Source organism: Arabidopsis thaliana, chromosome 3 (assembly GCF_000001735.4).
Source record: "Arabidopsis thaliana chromosome 3, partial sequence".
Taxonomy (NCBI): domain Eukaryota; kingdom Viridiplantae; phylum Streptophyta; class Magnoliopsida; order Brassicales; family Brassicaceae; genus Arabidopsis; species Arabidopsis thaliana.
The window spans coordinates 1,365,049-1,385,600 of NC_003074.8; the positions used below are offsets into that span (position 1 = coordinate 1,365,049).

General features: G+C 36.1%; 8 protein-coding genes and 1 long non-coding RNA gene across 17 annotated transcripts; 4 read left to right on the forward strand and 5 right to left on the reverse strand.

Moving 5' to 3' along the window:
* Positions 1 to 41: 41 nt before the first annotated feature.
* CYSD1 (cysteine synthase D1) lies at positions 42 to 2,796 on the forward strand. Of its 2 annotated transcripts, NM_111366.4 has the most exons (11): positions 42 to 234; positions 608 to 674; positions 783 to 892; positions 1,010 to 1,067; positions 1,156 to 1,419; positions 1,501 to 1,638; positions 1,713 to 1,764; positions 1,877 to 1,956; positions 2,056 to 2,115; positions 2,194 to 2,274; positions 2,371 to 2,796. In NM_111366.4, the coding sequence occupies exons 2-11, from the start codon at positions 633 to 635 to the stop codon at positions 2,458 to 2,460; spliced, it is 975 nt and encodes a 324-aa protein (NP_566243.1). In that variant the 5' UTR covers positions 42 to 234; positions 608 to 632; the 3' UTR covers positions 2,461 to 2,796. The 2 variants fall into 2 exon arrangements, with proteins under 2 accessions (NP_566243.1, NP_001325893.1); NM_001337549.1 differs by lacking the exon at positions 42 to 234 and having other exon boundaries at positions 430 to 674; positions 2,371 to 2,713.
* Positions 2,797 to 3,199: 403 nt separating this feature from the next.
* LCR41 (low-molecular-weight cysteine-rich 41) lies at positions 3,200 to 3,630 on the reverse strand (the record flags this gene model as incomplete). The annotated part of the gene is made up of 2 exons (NM_001035561.1): positions 3,200 to 3,387; positions 3,573 to 3,630. The coding sequence occupies 2 exons, from the start codon at positions 3,628 to 3,630 to the stop codon at positions 3,200 to 3,202; spliced, it is 246 nt and encodes an 81-aa protein (NP_001030638.1).
* A 435-nt stretch (positions 3,631 to 4,065) lies between these two features.
* Positions 4,066 to 4,484, reverse strand: LCR18 (low-molecular-weight cysteine-rich 18; the record flags this gene model as incomplete). Its single annotated transcript, NM_001035562.1, has 2 exons — positions 4,066 to 4,235; positions 4,424 to 4,484. The coding sequence occupies 2 exons, from the start codon at positions 4,482 to 4,484 to the stop codon at positions 4,066 to 4,068; spliced, it is 231 nt and encodes a 76-aa protein (NP_001030639.1).
* A 2,103-nt stretch (positions 4,485 to 6,587) lies between these two features.
* On the forward strand, positions 6,588 to 8,476 carry AT3G04950 (SEC-C motif protein). The gene is made up of 5 exons (NM_111367.3): positions 6,588 to 6,987; positions 7,083 to 7,231; positions 7,392 to 7,553; positions 7,975 to 8,090; positions 8,234 to 8,476. The coding sequence occupies exons 1-5, from the start codon at positions 6,738 to 6,740 to the stop codon at positions 8,250 to 8,252; spliced, it is 696 nt and encodes a 231-aa protein (NP_187146.2). The 5' UTR covers positions 6,588 to 6,737; the 3' UTR covers positions 8,253 to 8,476.
* Positions 8,477 to 8,639: 163 nt separating this feature from the next.
* AT3G04960 (trichohyalin, putative (DUF3444)) lies at positions 8,640 to 10,941 on the forward strand. 4 transcript variants are annotated; one of them, NM_001084640.2, is made up of 2 exons: positions 8,640 to 8,892; positions 9,026 to 10,941. In NM_001084640.2, exons 1-2 carry the CDS (start codon positions 8,771 to 8,773, stop codon positions 10,719 to 10,721), a joined length of 1,818 nt encoding a protein of 605 aa, NP_001078109.1. In that variant the 5' UTR covers positions 8,640 to 8,770; the 3' UTR covers positions 10,722 to 10,941. The 4 variants fall into 4 exon arrangements, with proteins under 4 accessions (NP_001078109.1, NP_001189810.1, NP_187147.2 ...); NM_001202881.1 differs by having other exon boundaries at positions 8,655 to 8,892; positions 9,182 to 10,844; NM_001084639.1 differs by having other exon boundaries at positions 8,763 to 8,892; positions 9,126 to 10,802.
* A 164-nt stretch (positions 10,942 to 11,105) lies between these two features.
* On the forward strand, positions 11,106 to 13,452 carry AT3G04970 (DHHC-type zinc finger family protein). 3 transcript variants are annotated; one of them, NM_111369.4, is made up of 10 exons: positions 11,106 to 11,340; positions 11,433 to 11,526; positions 11,659 to 11,753; positions 11,847 to 12,014; positions 12,102 to 12,174; positions 12,274 to 12,326; positions 12,438 to 12,529; positions 12,641 to 12,693; positions 12,789 to 12,914; positions 13,001 to 13,452. In NM_111369.4, the coding sequence occupies exons 1-10, from the start codon at positions 11,192 to 11,194 to the stop codon at positions 13,289 to 13,291; spliced, it is 1,194 nt and encodes a 397-aa protein (NP_187148.2). In that variant the 5' UTR covers positions 11,106 to 11,191; the 3' UTR covers positions 13,292 to 13,452. The 3 variants fall into 3 exon arrangements, with proteins under 3 accessions (NP_187148.2, NP_001326366.1, NP_974224.1); NM_001337550.1 differs by having other exon boundaries at positions 11,106 to 11,526; NM_202495.2 differs by having other exon boundaries at positions 12,789 to 13,452.
* Positions 13,447 to 18,012, reverse strand: AT3G04980 (DNAJ heat shock N-terminal domain-containing protein; the record flags this gene model as incomplete). Of its 3 annotated transcripts, NM_001337551.1 has the most annotated exons (3): positions 13,447 to 17,276; positions 17,387 to 17,500; positions 17,859 to 18,012. In NM_001337551.1, one exon carries the CDS (start codon positions 17,185 to 17,187, stop codon positions 13,636 to 13,638), a length of 3,552 nt encoding a protein of 1,183 aa, NP_001326462.1. The 3 variants fall into 3 exon arrangements, with proteins under 3 accessions (NP_001326462.1, NP_001326461.1, NP_187149.1); NM_001337552.1 differs by lacking the exon at positions 17,859 to 18,012 and having other exon boundaries at positions 13,636 to 17,276; positions 17,387 to 17,498; NM_111370.1 differs by lacking the exons at positions 17,387 to 17,500; positions 17,859 to 18,012 and having other exon boundaries at positions 13,636 to 17,133.
* Positions 18,013 to 18,701: 689 nt separating this feature from the next.
* On the reverse strand, positions 18,702 to 18,906 carry AT3G01535. Its single transcript, NR_140838.1, has one exon. It is a non-coding gene; the product is annotated as an other RNA (long non-coding RNA).
* Positions 18,905 to 19,631, reverse strand: AT3G04990 (intracellular protein transporter; the record flags this gene model as incomplete). Its single annotated transcript, NM_111371.2, has 1 exon — positions 18,905 to 19,631. One exon carries the CDS (start codon positions 19,629 to 19,631, stop codon positions 18,948 to 18,950), a length of 684 nt encoding a protein of 227 aa, NP_187150.1. The 3' UTR covers positions 18,905 to 18,947.
* Positions 19,632 to 20,552: the final 921 nt, after the last annotated feature.

Genomic DNA, 20,552 nt, shown 5'->3' on the forward strand with positions numbered 1-20,552 from the left:
TGACTTTATAGTTTATACAATGATTTTAACAAAATACCTATGGAAGATACATGATTATTTTTTATAAATGTATAAACGAGTGGATATATTTGGTGGTGGATGATGGTGTGTGTGTATATGCAAATAATTCACTTTATAAAAGCTTATCGCTAATTTGACAGAACACTAGAACAGTTCTCTCTTTTTGTCGACAGTCTTCTTCTTCTTCTTCTTCTTCGATTGGATCTGGAACTGGTAAGCTCTTCTATAAGTCTCTGGTTTTGTATCTTTCGAACTGTTCTTTTGTTTCTCTCTCCAAAAATTTCAAACTTTCATAATTTCGCCTCCTCAAGTTCGATTTCAGCTCAAGAACACGAATGCTTCACTCACTTGTTTCATTGTTAAATCTTATATTTAGTTTGATACTCATGTTTTCTGCTGTTCGATTTTTTTTTTTCTCTGATTTATATTCGAGTTTGAACTTAAATCATGGTTTTGGTTTCACTTTACAATTTTGGATCTCATGCAGTTTCAAAACACTCTTCGATTTATATGAATGTTTTATATTATTAGGGACATTGCTTGCAGACTGTGTCTTAAATCTTTTTGATTTTCTTGTGATCTTCAGAACTCAAATTGGGAAGAATTTTGACATGGAGGAGGACCGGTGTTCGATCAAGGATGATGCAACTCAAGTAATCATAATCTTTCAGTTGTCTTTTTTAATCAACTGCTTCACTGGAATAAAGTTCTAGTTCCTTTGCTCAAGTAAAATGTACTTAGTTCCTTGCATACTGTGTCAGTTGATAGGTAACACCCCAATGGTATATCTGAACAACATTGTGGATGGTTGTGTAGCTCGTATTGCAGCTAAGCTTGAAATGATGGAGCCTTGCTCTAGTGTCAAGGAGCGGTATATATACAAATAACCCTCTCTCTATCTCTTTTGTCTGCTCCAAGCAATGTTTGTTCTTTTGTGTGTGTTTCTGAGAAATATCTTGTTTCTTTTGATTGATCCTTCGCTTGCTAGAATTGCTTATGGTATGATTAAAGATGCAGAAGACAAGGGATTGATTACTCCTGGGAAGGTAGATCAGATTATATCATACATTCGTGTTTTTTCGTTTTCGCCATTAAAAATCAAACTGATACTTGGATCCTGGTGGTTTTACTCAGAGCACACTGATTGAGGCTACCTCTGGTAACACCGGGATTGGTTTAGCCTTCATCGGTGCAGCTAAAGGTTACAAAGTGGTCCTCACAATGCCCTCATCAATGAGCCTTGAGAGAAAAATCATTCTTTTAGCATTAGGTGCGGAGGTTCACCTCACAGATCCTAGTAAAGGCGTTCAAGGAATAATCGACAAAGCTGAAGAGATATGTAGCAAAAATCCAGATAGTATCATGCTAGAACAGTTCAAAAATCCTTCAAACCCGCAAGTATGGACTCTCCTTTCACATTACATTTGCTCTTCTTCTCTCTCTATCTATATTTATCAATCTAAATTGATTATTCTGCAGACTCATTATCGAACCACGGGTCCAGAGATATGGAGAGACTCTGCAGGGGAAGTAGACATATTGGTTGCCGGTGTTGGAACTGGTGGAACGCTTTCCGGATCAGGAAGATTCCTCAAGGAGAAGAATAAAGACTTTAAGGTAGAGAAACTTTTATTGAAGTCCAACCATAGTAGTTATAGATTTGGCTTTTCAAGCACTTCTCTTATCAACAGGTTTATGGTGTGGAACCTACAGAAAGTGCGGTAATAAGTGGAGGCAAACCGGGTGAGTTCAAATCTTGTTCTTGAGTCTAACATAAGTAAACATCATTCGAGGAGTTTCTTGCTGCTAAATCACTTTCTTGATCACATAACGGATACTGGTTTCCTGTTTGTAGGTACACATTTGATCCAAGGTATTGGGGCTGGACTCATCCCAGACAATTTGGATTTCAACGTTCTTGATGAAGTCATCCAAGTAATGTAGCTGAGGTTTTATCGGTGTTGTCTTTGTAAACGCGATGAGATGTCAGAGAAATCGTACTGAGATGTTGGTAATCTCCAATTCTTTTTTCAGGTGACAAGTGTGGAAGCAATTGAAACAGCCAAACTTCTTGCCCTGAAAGAAGGATTACTGGTAGAATCACTGGTTTAATTGGTTTTAACATTTTTATGTTCGTTTAAGCCATAAAACCAACATTTCTATGTCTGGCAGGTGGGAATATCTTCTGGAGCTGCTGCAGCCGCTGCGATAAAGGTGGCAAAGCGGCCAGAAAACGCCGGCAAACTCATAGTTGTAAGTAAAAAAACAGAATCATAACGTGTAGCAGATAATTTGCCATTTCACTGAGGTTTTAAAGAAAATGAATCGGTTACTGTCTGTTTTGTTTAGGTGATTTTCCCTAGCGGTGGGGAACGTTACCTATCGACCTCATTGTTCGAATCAGTCAGACATGAAGCAGAGAATTTGCCAATTCAATGAGGCTTTTACACGACCTGACTTGGTTCGTTTTGGTGAAAAAGTACCAAGATTTCGGTTCGACATTTACACTGTCATAGTTTCATGAACTTTAAGATTTCAGATGATGTATGATCTCTAATCTCTAGCCTCTAAGGTGGACTGTCCTTTGACATTCTATTGGTGGTTTTTTTCTAGCTAATATATGTGTAAGTCTGTAAAACTTTTGTTGACAATGAATCTAGAACTATATAATGGCCATGTAGGATTTCAACCCATGTTACTAGTAGTAGACAATTTGGCTAGAGGATTGTGGAAGAGGAAAAAGATCAGAGGACAAGAGACTATAAACAAACACATCATAGGTTTCACCTTTGAGACAAGTCTACTTCCTGAGCAAACCCTCTCTTTGAAACCCAAGCTTCTCAACAACTCTTTGGGACACTTAGTTTTGAGTTTGAACAAAAGCCTGAAGCCTCAAAACATGAGGCAAGTCATTGAACACTTGTGATACTGCACCTTAACTAGACTTATAAGTTGCTTAGAAAAAACATTGCTTAGCAACCAAAGAATTTGTGATTCCATCTCTAATATTCCTTCTTCATCGTCTTAACTCCTATAATAAAATCTTATATGTATAAAAAATAGTAAATGATAAAAGAAAAAGAAGGGAAATGATTTAGTTAATTATGTCTTGATCATTAATAGATTCAATGGATTAAAGATAACAATAGTTTTGGTCTTTTGGAGATAGAGATCGAGCTTAACAATCAAACCCACACCAGCATGTAGGATAAAAGAACTCAGGATGTTGTTTTGAAGGAGGAGATGGGTAATAACATGTTCCATTGCCTTTGTAGTCAGCCATGCACTTCTCTTTGCATTTCTCGTCTCCTTCACAAATCCATGAATTACTACACTTTTTTGCTTCTCCTATCATGATCCCGTTTTCTATATAATAACACAAACACAAGTTTATCAATATAAAAGAAGTGGAACCATTTTGTTATCTTTTTTCTCAGTTCCGAGTTCCAACCAAGGACACAACAAAATATTAATTTTGTCATCCTACTAGATATGGTAGATAAAGTGATCAGAATTAGTATATCAAACAATGTTTAAAGAAAAAATGTTACCTGAAGAAGAAATAACGAAAACGACAATAAGTATGAAAAGAAGAGAAGAGTTTTTCATTATCTTTTGGATTTGTGAATGTTGAGAGTAGGCTTCAACTAAATTTGTTTCTTCTAAGATATTCGACTATATTTATAAGAAAATATTTAATTTTGTACTTTTTGAACCTTTATATTTATTATATTTGGATTTTATCGCTCTGTTTTTTTTCTTTATATATATAATTGTATATCTAATTTCTACTTTAGTTTAGCATTTAAAGCAAAAAAACTGAAAAAATTTAAAACCTTAGATTTTATTTTTAACATATTATCAGCATTAAAACGCTTTAGATTTCTATTTCTACTTTATATTGACAGTTAATTGCTTTTTTTTTTTTTTTTTGGATTTTGTCACTCTTTTATAGATATCATTTTTAAATTCTTGTATTCCGGAAAAGAGAGAGGATTAGTTTATTCTTTTAATCACACGGATTAAGGGTTGTAATTAGCTTAATTAGCAATCATAGTGGCAAAAACATTGCTTAGGAACCAAAGGAGCAGTGTACAAATCACAGACTCCAACTCCATTGTGCAAAGTCAGACACTTTTCTCTGCATTTGTCTTCTCCTTCACAAGTCCACGTCTGGTCGCATTTCTTTGCTTCTCCTACCATCTTCTTGTTTCCTTTATTCATCAAAACATAAATATTAAATATTTGTTTTACATATTTCATCTTCTTCTCAGTTTCTTTTTTTGGAGGGTCTAAATTTTACCAGTTTTAAGTTTTAACTTTTAACAAGAAAAATACAAAGATATGTCAGATATAAAATTAATATATCAGACAATTAAAACAAAATAAAATAGCAATTTACCTGAAGAAGAAATGAGAAAAACAACAATAATTAGTACGAAGAGAATGGAAGAGTTCTTCATTCTTTGTGGGTTTGGGAAGATTGAAACGAAGACTTCTAAGTTTCTGATGTTTACAATTTTCAGATATCATTATATATATAGGCAAATATTTTAACTCCGTTGAAGAAAAACAAAACGACATAATTTTTTTTTGTTTTGTTTTTCGTCTATTTGTTATTTATATAAGTAGATTCTCTATAAATAAATTATGACTAGATAAGCATGGACATTAATATTTTGTATAAATTAAATTGTATACTTTGTTATGTTTGCTATGCTTGTCAAAATTATTTGTTATATTTGTCAAACTTTAGTAAAATATATTCAAATATAATTAAATTTATTAAAACTTAATAAATTTAAAAGTTTTTTTTGTTTGGAGACGCACTATCTACATTCAAAATACCCGTTTCTATTTTTTGAATATTTTTAGGGCCTGAAACTTTTTATCCAAACTGGCCTAAACCCAACTGGACGCGACCTGAACCGAATATTTAGAATTATTCTATTAGGTAGTAAATCATATACCCATTAATCCCAAACCCGAACTCGAATGGGTTACTCATATGTCCAGCCCTATTCTCTGATTTAATTATCTAAAAAATCCCAATAAAACATATGTTTTGGTGACTACTTTATTCATAAAAATTTACATCCTCTTCTGCCAAAATCATTTCATAAGACATCCCAAAACCCTTGGAATAATGATTCCATGAATGAAGAATCCTAATTTGAATATACCAAGAGGTTTTGAAAGGTTTTAAGTTTTTGATAGGTATGTATGTGAGAAGGTACATCCATCGTGATGATAATCGGCTTATTTATAATTTTAACTTGCATTATATAGCAGGTAGGCTTATATTTTAGTTAAACTAAAAACTTTTATTGTAAAGTTGATTATAAATATATGATTTTAAATGTATAGTAAACTGCGAGTTGTATATGTTTTGTTGATATTATTTATATTGTTTAGTGTTTAAAATTATATACTTGTATTTTGATTGTTAATTTTAGAGTTTCACATATAGTATACCATCTTGTATTAATATTGATTTAAACCCGTCAATTGTAGGATTTTTCAGCTTGTATTAAAAATTAAATCACATCATACACATTAAAAAATCTAATATGTTATTAATTATTGTAGTATATAAGATTATAAATTTTAAAATAATATGTATGAAATTGAATATAAATATTCAAATTATGACACAGTACTCAGTAATTTTTTTTTTTAAATCTACTTTTGACCCGTTATAGTATTTTTTCATGTATTGAACAGTTTATATTCGTTTTAAAAAATTCAAATTGTGGCATATGCGAAAAAACTCTAATTATTTTTTTATAACGATGATATTATTTTTTTCGCAAAAATAGAATCATATAAAGATGAGAGGTGAACTATAATAATTAATAAAAAATTAATATGATAATTTAGATATCAAATCTAATTTGTTGATTTTAATTGGTTACTTTTTTGGAAATTAAAAATGTATTTCGTTTTTGAGTTAAATTTAATTAATTAAATTAGTATTTGACTTTTTAATTTTTAAAGAAATGAATTAATTTACTCTTTAAAATTTTATTTCTAATGGTATACCTATGTAATTACTTACAAAAAATAAGGTTACATTTTAAAAATTAATATGATAATTTAGATATCAAATCTAATTTGTTGATTTTAATTGGTTACTTTTTTGGAAATTAATAATGTATTTTGTTTTTGAGTTAAATTTAATTAATTAAATTAATATTTGACTTTTTAATTTTTAAAGAAATGAATTAATTTACTTTTTAAAATTTTATTTCTAATGACATACATATGTAATTACTTACAAAAAATAAGGTTATATTTAAAATGTACTTTCCCAAATAATATAGTAGGATAAGTAGATTCTCTATTTGGTATTTATATTTTCTCTTATAGAAAGAAATCTAATCATTTTTATGATATTTAGATTTTCTATTTGTACTGTTGTTACTCACTTCTTACTTTCAAGTTTCAACCAACAAGTTTCTCAGGATTTTAATATTTTTTTTTGGTCAAATATTTTTTGGTAAAAAAAAAGAACATTATTCCATTTTAAAAATAAAAATAAATTATTGTTTCCGATCTTTGAAACGCTGCGTTTAAGGTTCAGGGTTTTGGATTCCGACACGGTGAAGAACAATGGGATCCATTCCTGCTATCTTCTTCCTCTGCTACACCTGAGAAACCCTGAAACCCTAATTCTTCAGTAATTAGTTTCCAAAGCAGTTAATTTTGGGCGGAAAATGTGGTCTTCGAGAACTCTCAAGTATATTTTCAGGCTAAGACCTGAACCAATTTCTTCCTCATCGTCTTCTGCGTATTCGCTCTCTCGCATCACCGGAGGTTCTCCAATTCCGTCGCAGCAGCAACGATCGATTACCTCCACGGCGCCGCTTAATGGATGGATGGATTCGATCAAAGGTGTTTTTACCGGGAACAAGGATACTCCTTTAGAAGAATCAAATCTACCCGTTGAAGCTTTCACTCTTCTCCGTAAGTCTTACATGGATACGTGTGATTGACTGTAATGGTGGATAGATCGATATACTCATCAAAGCTATTCTCTTTGGATTGAAAATTGAATTTAGGATTTGCTGATGAATTGAAGAATGCTAGACGGTTAGGGAAATTCAAGCAGTACATTGTGGGACGAAGCAGCGAGGCCACTTTTGCTGATGCATTTGAGAAACAAGAAGCTGTTATTAGATATCTTGGAGCTCTTGATGCTACAGGAGAGGTTGGTTTCTTTCTTAGCATACTAGAGTCCAGCTATGTATCTGTCGTTTCTATCACACACACATGACTTGCTAACAATTTGCAGAATCCTTGAAAACAAGAATTTTTTTTTGGTACGTTAGTCAATGTCTGACTGTGGCACTAGGTTTCTTGATGTGTAGAATCTCCAAGCGAGTCAAAAGCAAGATGCGGCTAAACATTGCAAATGCACTATAACTGATGTGGAGAATACGCTGTCCAAATTTACTTGGGCCAGGCAAGCTCACAAGAAGATGACAGAGTTGAAAGAAGGAGGCAAACCGTTACCAAAGAATATGGGAGAGGTATTCTTCTCACTTTGTATACTCATATGCTTTTTTAGCTCCATAAGCTCCTATGTATGACTGTGTGGTCACGTTTCTCATTTCTTAGACTTAGAATAGTGTCTAATGAGATTTTGCAATAACACGCTCTTCTTCGTTTTGATCATCCTCTAAAAAAACTTTAAGTTTCTACACCTAACTAATTCCCGGCTCAAGAACAGGGTTCCCTTATAACAAGAGCTCGTTTGTAACTTGGTGTTTTTGGTTAGATTTGATGTTCATTGGTTAGAAACAGGAGTCATCTTGCACTATGTTGGTATTCTTAAGATTTTAGTTTACATTTAGGCAGTTTGTTACTTGTTGGTTTACTGTTTCCCTTTGTCCTGCATCCATTTAGCTAGTAGTTATGATGACACTAAATTGTTATATTGGTCTATTGAAGCTGCAAAAAATGATGGGGTCAACACCAATGGATCTGGCGAGATCAAACTTAGCCAAAAGTGGGCAGATCAGCCGCAATGCACTTTGTCCCTGTGGTTCCAAAAAGAGATATAAAAGGTAAAAACTTTGAAGAGCTTTCCTTTTTCCCGGCAAATACATAAGACTGTTAATCAAAGTTGCACTTCTATGTAAATTCATCATTTTGTTGCTTTTCCATTTATCGTTGTGTTGATATATTTGCACTCTCTTCTTCCTTGAAGATGTTGCGGAAAGGATTGAAGAACACAGAAGTTGATCCAAAGCATCTAAAGATACGAGCTTTCTTTTGTTTGACTCTTTTCTTGGCTTCATTTACTATTTAAGATTGTAGTATTTGTATTTTTTTAAGGTTATCCCATAATCAGTTCATCTGAATACTTTATTTTTGAAAAATAGTTCATAACCTAAGTTAAAGTCACATGTTTGCTAAGTATATCATTTCGTTGAAAGAAACCCAATCCAACGGCTACAAAACAGAACGTACAATAGTGAATAGTTGATGGTCAAACTTGAGAGCAGTCTAAATTCAAATCCAACGGTTGAGATCTCTTGAATTGATCTAAGGCTAAAAATCGAAGTCATACGTCACGAAATAAGAATGCTCAGTGAGGTTCTTTCTCCCTCCCATTTCTGGTAAAAATTGTCTCTTTCTCTCTTCTTTTCTTTCTACAAAAACAGAAACAAAAATAAAAAGTAAAGCTTTCTCTAAAAAATCTCTCCTTTATCTTCTTCTAGCTCTTCTTTGTGCCTCTTTCACCATGCTGAGTACAGAGAGAACTAAGTTCAGATCCATGGAACCTGCAACTTCTTCACCATTGCCACGAGACACGTCGGAGCAGGATCCCGCGCTGGCGCAGAGTGAAGATCAGTCTCAAGGAAGGTTTATGTTTTTCTCTTCTTCTTCTTACTCTGGAAGCTTCCGTTTGCTTGTTGGGTGTTTATTTGTCTTCAAATAGATCATTTAATTTGTACTTTTCATGACGGATTTGTTCATTTCTTTTTGTTTTTTGAAGACTTAGGGTTTCTGCTTATGACCTTATGGTAGTAGACAGTGATTTAGAGGGATTAGATCAAAGAAAGGAAGAGATGCGTAACATTTTTGATGATATTCAGGATAAAGCTTCATTAATTCTTCAGTTCTCACTTAAGTGGGAAGAAATCGACGACAGGTTTGGTTTTCTAAAGCAACGAGCCATGGAGAAGGAGGTCTCTGTCCGGAATCAGATTCTGGAGCTGGAGAAGAAGGAAGAGCGACTGAGGCTTGTTGAAGAAAGAGAGAGGAAGATTGAGGCATCCTTCAGTACATTGCAGGAGAAAGGAAATGAATCTGATCTGATACTGTTAATGGAAGCGAATGTGATGAGATTGGTTCTTCAAATGCAGTTTGAACAAGTGGTGGTTGCTCAGCTCAACGCCCAAGAGAACTTTCTTGGTTCGCTCCATGATTCGATGATGAAGAAGCATGAAGAGCTAATGACAGAGCTTGAAGCAAGGAAAAATGAGGTTGCTTTGATTTCTAAGACGATCGATGCCAAGACTTGTGATTTAGACATGAAAGTCAAAGACTTTGATCTTAAGCAAACAACAGAGTCTGAGAGAATGAGAAAAGAGACTGAGCTGATGGAAACATCTCTTAAGCAACTTGAAGCCAGGGAGAATGAGCTTAGGTTGCTTAATGAGACCATCCAAGGGAAATCGATGGAGCTGGAGAAGAAAGAAGTCAACTTTCAACTGAAACATGAAGCAGCAGCCAGAGAGACTGAAGTGAAGAACAAGTTTCTTGAGTTAAAGGAAAAGAAACTTGAAGAAAGGGAGCAACATTTGGAGTTGAAACAGAGAAAAAAAGAAAAACCAGCAATAAGAGCAGAGACTCGTAAGAGATCTAGGCTTGAATATGAGTCTCCATTGTCGGCAGAGAAGGGTAGATATGCTGAGACTCTGATTCGCCCTGGAAAAAAGCAAGTGCAGAAAAGAGAGGCTCATGAAATTATCTACATTGATGAAGATGAGCCATTCAACTGTCCTGATCCAGACTTTCACGATTTTAACAACACAATGAGCTCTTTCGCTGTAGGTCAAGTATGGGCTCTATATGATCCTGTAGATGATATGCCTAGATACTATGCTGAGATCAGGAAAGTATTGCAACCTCAGCTGAGTTTACGGGTGACATGGCTCGAATCATTACAGACCACAGAGGAACCAATTCCTGCTTGTGGGAGATTCGAACATGGAAAATCAGAGACCAGTAGCCACTTGATGTTTTCTCATGAGATGTATCACACCATACGAGGCCAATATGTCACTATAAACCCGAGAAAAGGCGAGACGTGGGCACTTTTCGGAGATTGGACCAAGACTTGGAAGAGTCACAGTGAGCAACAAAAGACTCCTTACAGTTACGACTTTGTGGAAGTCGTGACTGAATTTGACAGTGATCGAGGCATTGGAGTGGCTTATCTAGGGAGAGTGGAAGGATTCACATCAGTGTATGAACGTGCTGCGCAAAATGGTCTTGTCGAAATCATGATATCATGTGATGAAATGCTTAGGTTTTCTCATAGAGTTCCATCTTTCAAAATGACTGGAGATGAGAAAGAAGGAGTCCCAGCTGGCTCTTTTGAGCTAGACCCTGCTGCTGTTCCTCGAGTTTATCTTAAAGATGCTAAGGTCAAAGAAGAAAAGATGGAGCCCATAGTCTTGGTTTGAGTTAAGTGCAAGTCTGATGTGTTCACTATTCTTTATCTATAAAATGTATTTAGAAGATGCATGGAACCGAATCTGTATTCCTTGGAACCTGCATGTGTCTCTTAATAAATTTCTTTATCAGGTAGAAATCCTCTTTAATTCATGACTGTGTTTACGATTTCATCATGGTAGTTGTGGTAATATCATATTTTGAAGTAGCTTGATCTAAACTGCAGTTACATTATCAAATGATATGAATGTGAAAAAGAGAAAGGAATGCAACTGCATTTGTAAAACCTCAACAGAGAGTACTTTTAGTATTTACAATTTTGTTTAAATATTTTCCACAATTTGCAAATCAACCCCCTAATTCCGAAACTGTAAACGCGAGAAAAGATTTTCTCAAGAAGCAGAGAAAGCCTATTGTATTAATTGGGTTTTGAGAAAAGGAGAAAACTTTCGACGATCGGAAGATTTTTCAGATACGAAAAATGGCGGTACAGTGGCTTTTGGTGTGTCACGGGATGATGACGTTGACGGTGGTCATCTCCTTCCTCTGTGGTCAATGGCCAATCTTCAAAGGCACACCTTTTCAATGGATTCACTACTTCCTCACTTTCGGCGCCTACGATTACTTCCTGTACTACTTCTTCTCATCTGATTGATTCTTCCTTTGTTCTTAGCTGAATTAGAGTTCCACTGATCGATCGTTCTCTGTGGTGTGTGTTGCAGGAGATTTGTCGGATTTGTGTTTGGTTCCAAGGGTACGGACGTGATTCTTTCTGTGGAGTATTTCTGCTGCGATCGTCCTAATCCGATTCTGCAAGTGAGTTCGATCTTCGTTTTGTTTGATCTATTTAAGGAACAGAAGAATCCATTGCTCTAGAATCTTCTTTTTAGGCATTGTGGTCAAGAAGAGTAAGTTGTTCTAAAATCAATTATCTACTGGGTTATGTAGGTCATATATATAGCCATTATGGGATCAACCTACTTTTTGACTGCAAAATCTTCTTTCATCTATATACCTGGATATTATCTTGGCGATGTTCACAAGTAAGGCCTGCTTCTTTTATTTCCTGTTTCAAATTTCAACTCCTGAAATTATATATATAGTCCCCCACTTTAACATCGTATTTGATTTTGTAGGTACACAAGCTTTCTAGCTGTTATTGTTGGTGTCATACTTTTCTTATTAACATGCTTTTCTGATCCAGGTACTGTGAACGCTGAGAATGTTTCACGGTACATTTCTGCTTACCCCTATGATGATATCATTTACTCCAAGAAAGAATGTTCTACGTGTAAAATCCCAAAGTGAGTGCATTGAAAATCCTGTGGTGAACTTATTTTAAGAACCTATGTGCTTTATGTTAAAACTATACATGTATCTTCCTCATTCAGGCCTGCTAGATCCAAGCATTGCAGCATCTGCAACCGCTGTGTGGCTCGGTTTGATCATCATTGTGGGTGGATGGTATGTACTTTGCCCCTGATCTCTGTCTCGTTTTTCTTATCTTCTCAACATTTCATAACAACATATTGTTTGACGTGAATATTTCTCTACCGGTTTCAGAATAACTGTATAGGAGAAAGGAACACCAAATATTTCATGGCTTTCCTCTTGTGGTAAGCTTTCATTTTAAAACTCTTGGCATTTACTTGGAAGATTCCATTACCGTGTTGTGTCCTCATCATTTTATTTGGTTTTATGTTAAATGGTTCTTTAGTGCTTTGTAGGCATTTCCTTCTTTGCTTGTACGGAACAGTTGCCATCGGATTTATTCTTGCTGGGCGAGTAAAAGAACTCCGTGTTGTACATATTTTAACTGGTACGCATCAAACTTGCCTTCGTTGTGTTAACAATCATATCTTTCTAAATTGGTTCCGATGTTGTTATCCCTTTTGATTCCTGATCTGGTCTTTCTTTCTCTTTGCTGCAGTCTATTACGGTGTAGATAAATCTTTCCGAAGTTTAGCTCCTCGAGTTATACAGGCGAGTAAACCTAACTAACAAATTCTCGATCTCACAGTTTCCTCATGTGTGTAAATCTTGTAACATGTCAAAGTGTTCCAATGTCTTTGAAACAGTGGCTAGTTGGTACATACAACACCCAAATTCTCCTAATGGTGTTTCTCGCCATTGTTTCTCTCCTCCTCGCTGGCTTCTTCGCTTACCATGCAAATCTCTGCTTAACCAACACAACAACTAATGAGGTTTTAACTTTTCCGTCTCTGGAAATTAACTATGTCTCTCCATCTTAATAACAGATGATTTTTTGGGTTTGTTTACTTTCTGATAGACGTTTAAGTGGAGAGAGTATATAAGCTTAAATAAGAAGCTCAGTGAAGCTAAGGCGAGCGCTGCTGCTCTCAAGGCCGGGATGTCATGTGAACTAAAGAAGCCATCAGCTGAAAGCAAATGCTTCGGGCTTTGTGGAAGATCCTCTGCCCGTGAAGAAGAAGTCAAAGCCGACGCTATAGCGAAACGGAATTTGTATGATAGAGGAAGTTTTCAAAACGTTTCTGAGATTGTTTTCCCTTTATCATCAAGACCATCTTCTTCCAACAAATCAAAACGAAAATCGGAATAGTTAGTCTTTTTCTTATATGTACTTTTACTACTTTATAGCTTTTGGTAGCTTTAGTGACTGTTTTTTGTGATTTGGTCCTCAATGCAATTTAGACTTTTACATGACACCTTATACTGTACATGATCTGAGATTTATATGGTAAAAGACTATTGTGATTGTGGAAAATACTGGAAATTCAAAAGCTGAGTAATACTAGTAGAACAGAAACAGCATCGGCGAATAATGTTTTCTTCACTCACAACTTAAGCTACCATTACATTCTACTAATTATGCATATCTACTACACATGATCTCTGAAGAAAGAAATCTGATGCATACTTACGAGTCAGTTCGTGGAACTGTGTTTAGTCTATGACAATAGTGCGACTAGGAATTGCTATAGGGTCAAGTTCCCAGTAGTATCCTCCTTTAACTAGCCTTGTTGTCTTCTTTGGGTGTCTGATAGCCGGAATCTGATGAGAAAATCTACTCATTTCTGCCTTTGAAATGTCAATTAAACCCACATCCGACCCTTGTTTCCTCTGAAAACTAGAGCCCATAGCAGTCAAAGCCACCACCTTTACGATCTCCCCATCACAGTTATCTTCCACCACTTCTACAATGTCAGGTTCTTCAGTGCTATCACAGTTCTTATACAGGGCCCATATCTCACCTTTCCTTGGGTATACTTTGAATCTGAACCTCTTACTACTGTCAAAGGGTTTGACCAGATGTGAGAAGCTCGCATGAGGAATGATTTTGGGTCTTCCTTTGAGCAACTTGAATTCCCCACAAGACACTGTGCGGGTCACAGGTTCTGTAGATGGCGGATACAGCTCTGTCGGGGTTCCACGTAGCACAAACTTAGGCTTGGTTTCAATTTTCTTGATCTTCACATACTCTAAGGGCATTCCATTGTCATTGCTATAGATAGCCCATATCTGATTAACTTCGAATTTGTCTTCAGATCTCAGGTTCTGGAAGTCAAAGGCATTTCTTCGAGGTGTTTTGCAATGTGGTGACACATGAGTTGTACGAGGGGACTTATACGTAGAACCACCCAACTGAGTTGGCAAATCATTCTGCTTGGACAGAGACGGTATTTCACCATTGCATCCTTGTTTCTTTGAGCTCTCTCCTTCCTGACTCTCTGCTGGTTGGTGAATGCCATTGGGAGATTTTCTGACTCCCAAAGAATCTGTCTCAAGACCTTTATCAGTTTTCTTCGGGGTATTCATTTTATTGCCTTGTTTAGTACTTTTCATCTCATCTCCTTGTTGGCTTGGAATTGTTTGAAGACGAGGAGATTTTCGAAGTTTGAATACATCTGTGGCCTCACCATTCTTTCTGGACTTTGATGTTTTCTTTTCATCAACACCCAAAGAATCTGTCACAAGACCCTTATCCATTTTCTTTGGGGTATTCATCTTGTTGCCTTGTTTAGCACTTTTCTTCTCATCTCCTTGGTGGTTTGGAATTGTTTGAAGACGAGGAGATTTTCGAAGTCTGAAAACATCTGTGGACTCACCATCCTTTCTGGATTTGGTTGATGTGTTCTTATCATCAACTTCACAAGAAGAAAAAATATGACTTCTGTTGCTTCCGCCTATGACTTCCCCAAGATTACTGCATACACCATCATCATTATCATCATCAGATTTCTGACGTTTCCTTGGAGATGATGCGGTCTCTTGAACTGCCTTGGCCTTCGCTCCAACCTTATAAGGGCCGTCAGCTTTACCTTTCAGGATCTCACTATCCATCTCCATATCAACCGCATCAACCTGAAATATATCTTTTGGTAAGGCAGCAGGATCCAATTCATATGAGTTAGGTGGAACAGATTCTTTCTCTTTTCCAGTCATTTTGACTGCTGGTACTTTGTGAGAAAATCTAAGCATATCTTTCGGACTACATTGAATCTGGCAAATTCCATGCTGCGGCTCCCAGTGAAATAGCTGAACAGACCCTTTAAGTTTTCCCAGATAGGCCACTCCAACCCCGTTAAGATCATGAAAATCACTGACAATTTCCACAAAGTCATACTTATATGGAAATTTATGCTTTTTTAGACTAGTGTTCCATTCCTCCTCCCACTCTCTGAATATAGCCCATATTTCCCCTTTCCTTGGGTAGATGGAAACAATATTGTTGCAACGCAAGTGATGCATTTGACCTGAAAAGATTGAGCTGTCTTTAACTTCCATTGTTTTCCCATTTTTGAACTTTCCACAAGCAACTGGAATACTTTCATCAGTCTTATCCAGTACAGGATCAAGGTAGGTGATCCGCAGCTTGAACTCGCCATTCAGTACTTTCTTTACCCGAGCATATTTCCTAGGCATACCATCTCTACAATCAGTTGTAGTAGACCACACTTGATTGACAGCAAAATCTTCTGTTTTCCGTTCAACTTTAAACACACTGAACTCTAAATCAGGTATATCAAGCGGATTAGAATTTTCATTAGCTTTGTATCCTTTTTCAACTCTACCAATCTTGCTCAACAAGGCTGCATCTTCTCCATTACCATCACAGCCTTCACTAACTTTGTTTTTGGCTGACAAGTTGTCTTCATTTCCAGAATGCGCATTTTTCTTGGCCTTTCCTTTATAAGAATGTGAAGAAGCAGAAGAAACACCAGAAACAGCCAGTTTAGGTGACTTATTATCCTCAGCCGTTTGCTTCTTATTAGGCTCAGACTCAAATTCAAAACCTGATTTTGTCTTTTTATTTGGAGGGCTGACAAAATCACCATCGCTTCCCTCCTTTGCGTAAGAAACCTGTGGCTTTTTCCTTGATGACTTCCTCTTATTATGTTCATTTGTATCTGTTTTAGCCCCAGCAGTATCAGAGCTATCAACCTCAAAACTCTTAGAGGATTCTTCAACAACTTTCCTCTTCTTTTTGGGTGCCCGATTCTTCTGTGGAGCTGATAAATCAGGTATTGACTTTTCTGCACTAGTATCTGGTTCTTCTTTTACTTGATGTTGCGGCTTCAATACATCAGCTTTAGGCATTTCAGCAGAAATATTCGTACCTGTCTCACTAGTCTGGGGTTTTCTTCCTTCAGCGTCATTCTCTGTACAACCTTCTTCTTTCTTAGTTCCCCTGTTAACAGCACCATTTTTCTGTTTTTCTTGATTCTTCTTGTTGACTTTCCCTCCGACTTTCCCATTCTTACCCATATCAGCTGCTGAGCTGCCTGATTCTGCTGCTGTAGAAGCATTTTGCCGAGATGTATTAGACATCACTTGATCTTGGAATTCTTTTCTACCAGCGGTTGAACTACTAGGTGGCACTCCATCACACCTCATTTTGCAGGCGACAAAAGATTTCTGGCAACTGGAACAGTGCATAGAAGTGTTCATATATTCTCTCAAGTATTTATAACACTGGCCACAGTGCCTGCAACGTGTCCAGAATGTGAAAACACCAGCAATATTCTCCGCAGCATTGTTTGTAGCTGCACAGTGGCGACCCGAGTATACATTCACATGCCTGTTAGCAAACATTGAATGGGATCTGTATCTGTTATCATACTGAGAACGTTTGATCTGATCAGAAAGCAATCTGTTTGCTTCCCCAACCAACTTGAAAGCAGCCTCTGCTCCAGCAAACTTGTTTTTGTCTGGATGGAGAAGCAGCGCAAGCTTTCTGTATTGCTTCTTGATTGTGTCAGCATCAGCATATGGCTGAACCTGAAGGACACCATACCAATCGTCAAGCCCTTTGATTTTCTTAATTGCAGAAGAATGCACATCACATATGGTCATCATCTGCACTATGTTTTCGAGATTGGGGAAGAGTCTTTGCGCCTTGGTAACGAATTTATGAGCTCCAACAAAATCACCAGCCTCCATCTTTTCCTCAGCTATTTTACTCGCCCTAATAGCATCTTCTTTATTGCATTCCATTGCAACGATAAGCCTCACAAATCAAACCACCCAAGTCAGCTAAGTCTATGAAGCAGCAGCAAAGTCAGGGAACCAATAACTCATAGTCCCTGCAATACACAAAAAAAGCAGTCACACAAATTGTTATAAACCTGTCAGTTCCTAATACTAATCCGTCACTCTAAAACTCAGTGTAAGCAAAACTCTAGTTAGTGCTTACCAGTTCAGAGACAGGAATGGTGAGATCTGTGAGCAATGCACACATCCTTCATCACATAAATAAATCCAATAGGATTAAAGAGTCTGGACTGAGAGGCGTGCTCAATTTATAAGGCTGCAAATAAAATAAGATTCATAAACCAAGCATTAGTGAAAGCACAATAATCGAAATCAAACCTAAGATTAACATTTTTAGACGATAATGGGAATGCAATTAATAGAATAGCTTAGAACTAATTCACTAAGAGAAACGAAATTGTACGGACGATTCGTCTTCCGGGAAACACAATTTCAATGGAGTCACGGAGGAAATCAAACTCTTACGATCCAGACACTAAATCACCGGAGATACTAAATATATATTTCGAAATTCGCAATCACAGATTAAAAATGTGACTGCATGTACAAGTTCCGATCAAAACGAGGCAAGCAACGGGAAAACAAAAAACGATGCGAAGAGGGAGAAACTAAACCTGAGAATGACGGAGAGAATCCCAGAATCCGTCAATATCGAAGTGCAGGAAGAGACGAAACGAAATCGGAGTTGAAGAACTTGAAGGATCGAAGAAGAAAATTAAGAACCCTAAATTTTGAAAATGGAGTCTGAGAGCTGTAATCAGAAAAAACGGAGAGGGAAGTGAAATATTACTAAGGAGGGAAAATACCCTTTTTTATTTTTATTTTAATTATTTTCTGGGTGACGCTTTGGTAACTGTAATGCTTTACCAACGAGAAGGTTTACCTAAATGACTATTAGAAAACGACAAACATTCCTTATTTACATCGTTAATTATTCAATTATCCATTAACCAGTTTTAAGCATAAGATTAACTAAATCACATTTTCTTATATCTAAAATATTCTTTGAAAATAATAAATTTTGTGGTTATGATTTTATAAATGGTTTATATAAAACTCAACGCCATTAGTTTCAAATGGTGAATAATTTCTCTTCTTAATGATCTTAAATTTCTCTTCTTTTTTCCGTTTATATTAATTACTGTATATCTTATGTTTCTTAGTTTCTACATTGTAATTTGAAAATTTAATTAGGAGATAAATTTGTTTTTATCCACATAAGCTTGATGTGTACTTTTGTCAAATATATGCATATTTATCAGTAATGGTCGGTTATCAATAATACTTTATATGCGTTTTCCACGACATTTAAAATATCTTTTAATAACCAACATGAATTACCCGATCTATATAACATAGAAGCAAGCTCTTTTTTTGTGATAAAAAAGTGGTCATTATGTAGTATAAAGGTTTACGTTTACCAAAAACAAAGTGGTTATATGGTGAATCAATCAAAGGTTCAAGGCAGAGAAAACAACCTAAAGAGTCACACACACACTCTCTATTAACTTAGTTTCTTCTACTAGTTGGCCCTAAAGACAATAATAACATTAGGAGTTAGGACCTATCAATATCATTGCCTCCAATAATATGCATTACATTTAAATGTAAATTTTTTATCACGATGAAGAAGAGAAAAGAGAAGAGAGCTTGCCATGATTCTCCTCTTCTACACCACTATGTTTCACAAGCACGGTTTTCGTCTATCCCAACTCTTTCACATAAGTGTTGTTCGATGAATCCACTTGATCTTTCCTCGGACTTAGTTCTGTAGTACAATCATCATCAACCAATTTACTCAGCTGAATGAGTTTCCTTTCCCATGCTTTGACTTGACTCTTAACCAAATCAAGTTCTTTTCCTTTCTCTTCAATCTCTTTATCCTTCAACTCTACCTCCCGAGACTTCTTCTCAAGCTGTTTGCCAGATTCTTGAATCTGGTCAACAGTCATAGACAACTCTTTCTTTTTTGTAGCTGTTTCATCTTCCATTTCTCTCTTACGCTTTTGAACATGACGAGCCTCACTGTAACGCCTCTTAAGCTCAGCCATAACCTGTACCAATTGGTTATCCTTTAACTCAAGCTCTCTCTGAACCCTTATCAACGAATCCAGCTTCACAGTCAGTAGATTCCTCTTTGACCTCAGTTCTTCAGTACACTCTTCCACCAATTTCTTCAAATCACCAACTTCAGATTTCTCTGCTTCAAAAGCATGACTCTTTTGCTCAAGGTCTGAGCTCAAAATTTGCAGCTCCTTCTCCTTTAAATCTAGCTCTCGAGAGCTCTTCTCAATGTTGGCTTCACCCATGCGCAAATGGTTGAGTAAACCTTTCAGTTGACCGGCGCAGATCATTATTTCGGCAGCATCAGCTTTGAGTTTCTCCATTGATTCTGTCTCTCCTCCACTCAAAGATGAAGACTTTCTGAACTTTTACTGTTAAAAAACTGCAAACCTGATTCAAAAACAACAAAAGACTTGAGATTTATAGCAGGAACACAAAACCCATGAAATCAAATCATAAAGGAAACGAAAATCTCAGTTCTAAGCAAAAAAAAAGTCACCATAAATGAGCACATTGTTACAAAATCAACCACACAGATTGAAAACAATGAAAGCTTTTCTTTTTTTAGTTGTGAGAGGACGAACAGAGGAAAATCAAGGCAAAGGTGAAAAACCCTAGCCTAAGCAACGACAATCCTTGCTTATAAATAACATAAAAAACAACCTCAAACTGAAGTAAGAACTAAAAGCAAGTCACCTCAGAAGAACAATAAAAACCCTAACTTTGGCCTTTGAATCAAAGTGACAACAAAAAATTCTAAAGAAAAGTAGAGAGAAACGGTGAGAAAATGAGAGTTTGAAGAGAGAATGCGTAGGTGTTTAAGAGAAATAAAGTGTAAAACCTAAGAGGAGATCTCTTTGTGCTAACAGAGTGTGAGTTTTCTTCTGCTGGAGGAGGAAGAAGAAGAAGATGCCAAAAGATAAATGGAGGGAGACTCAGAGAGTAAAGCAAATTATTAATGTTGTTTTTTGTTTTCGTTTTCTAACGTATTGTCAAAATTTTAATGATCGTTAGATGAATGAAATAACAGCCGTTGGATTAAGCTGACGTTTGTTTTCCTAACTGAAGTTGTAGGCTTGTAGCCGTTGCGATTAGGGAGTAGGGAGCATGGCTAGATGGGCTGTTTGTTGCCTTGTTGGGCCTCACTTGTTATGATTATTCAAATTTCTAAAAAGTAAATAAATAATATAAATTGCATCTCTATTATACCGTAAAACTTTTATAAATTAATATTCGATAAATTA

Coding starts and splice junctions, on each gene's coding strand:
- AT3G04970 (NM_111369.4), top strand. CDS start 11,192: ATGGCGGTACAGTGGCTTTTGGTGTGTCACGGGATGATGACGTTGACG. Junction 12,015..12,101: donor TCTACGTGTAAAATCCCAAA/GTGAGTGCATTG, acceptor TTCCTCATTCAG/GCCTGCTAGATCCAAGCATT. Junction 12,530..12,640: donor TGTTGTACATATTTTAACTG/GTACGCATCAAA, acceptor TCTTTGCTGCAG/TCTATTACGGTGTAGATAAA.
- AT3G04960 (NM_001084640.2), top strand. CDS start 8,771: ATGCTGAGTACAGAGAGAACTAAGTTCAGATCCATGGAACCTGCAACT. Junction 8,893..9,025: donor GAAGATCAGTCTCAAGGAAG/GTTTATGTTTTT, acceptor TGTTTTTTGAAG/ACTTAGGGTTTCTGCTTATG.
- CYSD1 (NM_111366.4), top strand. CDS start 633: ATGGAGGAGGACCGGTGTTCGATCAAGGATGATGCAACTCAA. Junction 1,420..1,500: donor AAAATCCTTCAAACCCGCAA/GTATGGACTCTC, acceptor ATTATTCTGCAG/ACTCATTATCGAACCACGGG. Junction 1,639..1,712: donor AGAAGAATAAAGACTTTAAG/GTAGAGAAACTT, acceptor TCTTATCAACAG/GTTTATGGTGTGGAACCTAC.
- AT3G04950 (NM_111367.3), top strand. CDS start 6,738: ATGTGGTCTTCGAGAACTCTCAAGTATATTTTCAGGCTAAGACCTGAA. Junction 6,988..7,082: donor TGAAGCTTTCACTCTTCTCC/GTAAGTCTTACA, acceptor AATTGAATTTAG/GATTTGCTGATGAATTGAAG. Junction 7,554..7,974: donor TACCAAAGAATATGGGAGAG/GTATTCTTCTCA, acceptor GGTCTATTGAAG/CTGCAAAAAATGATGGGGTC.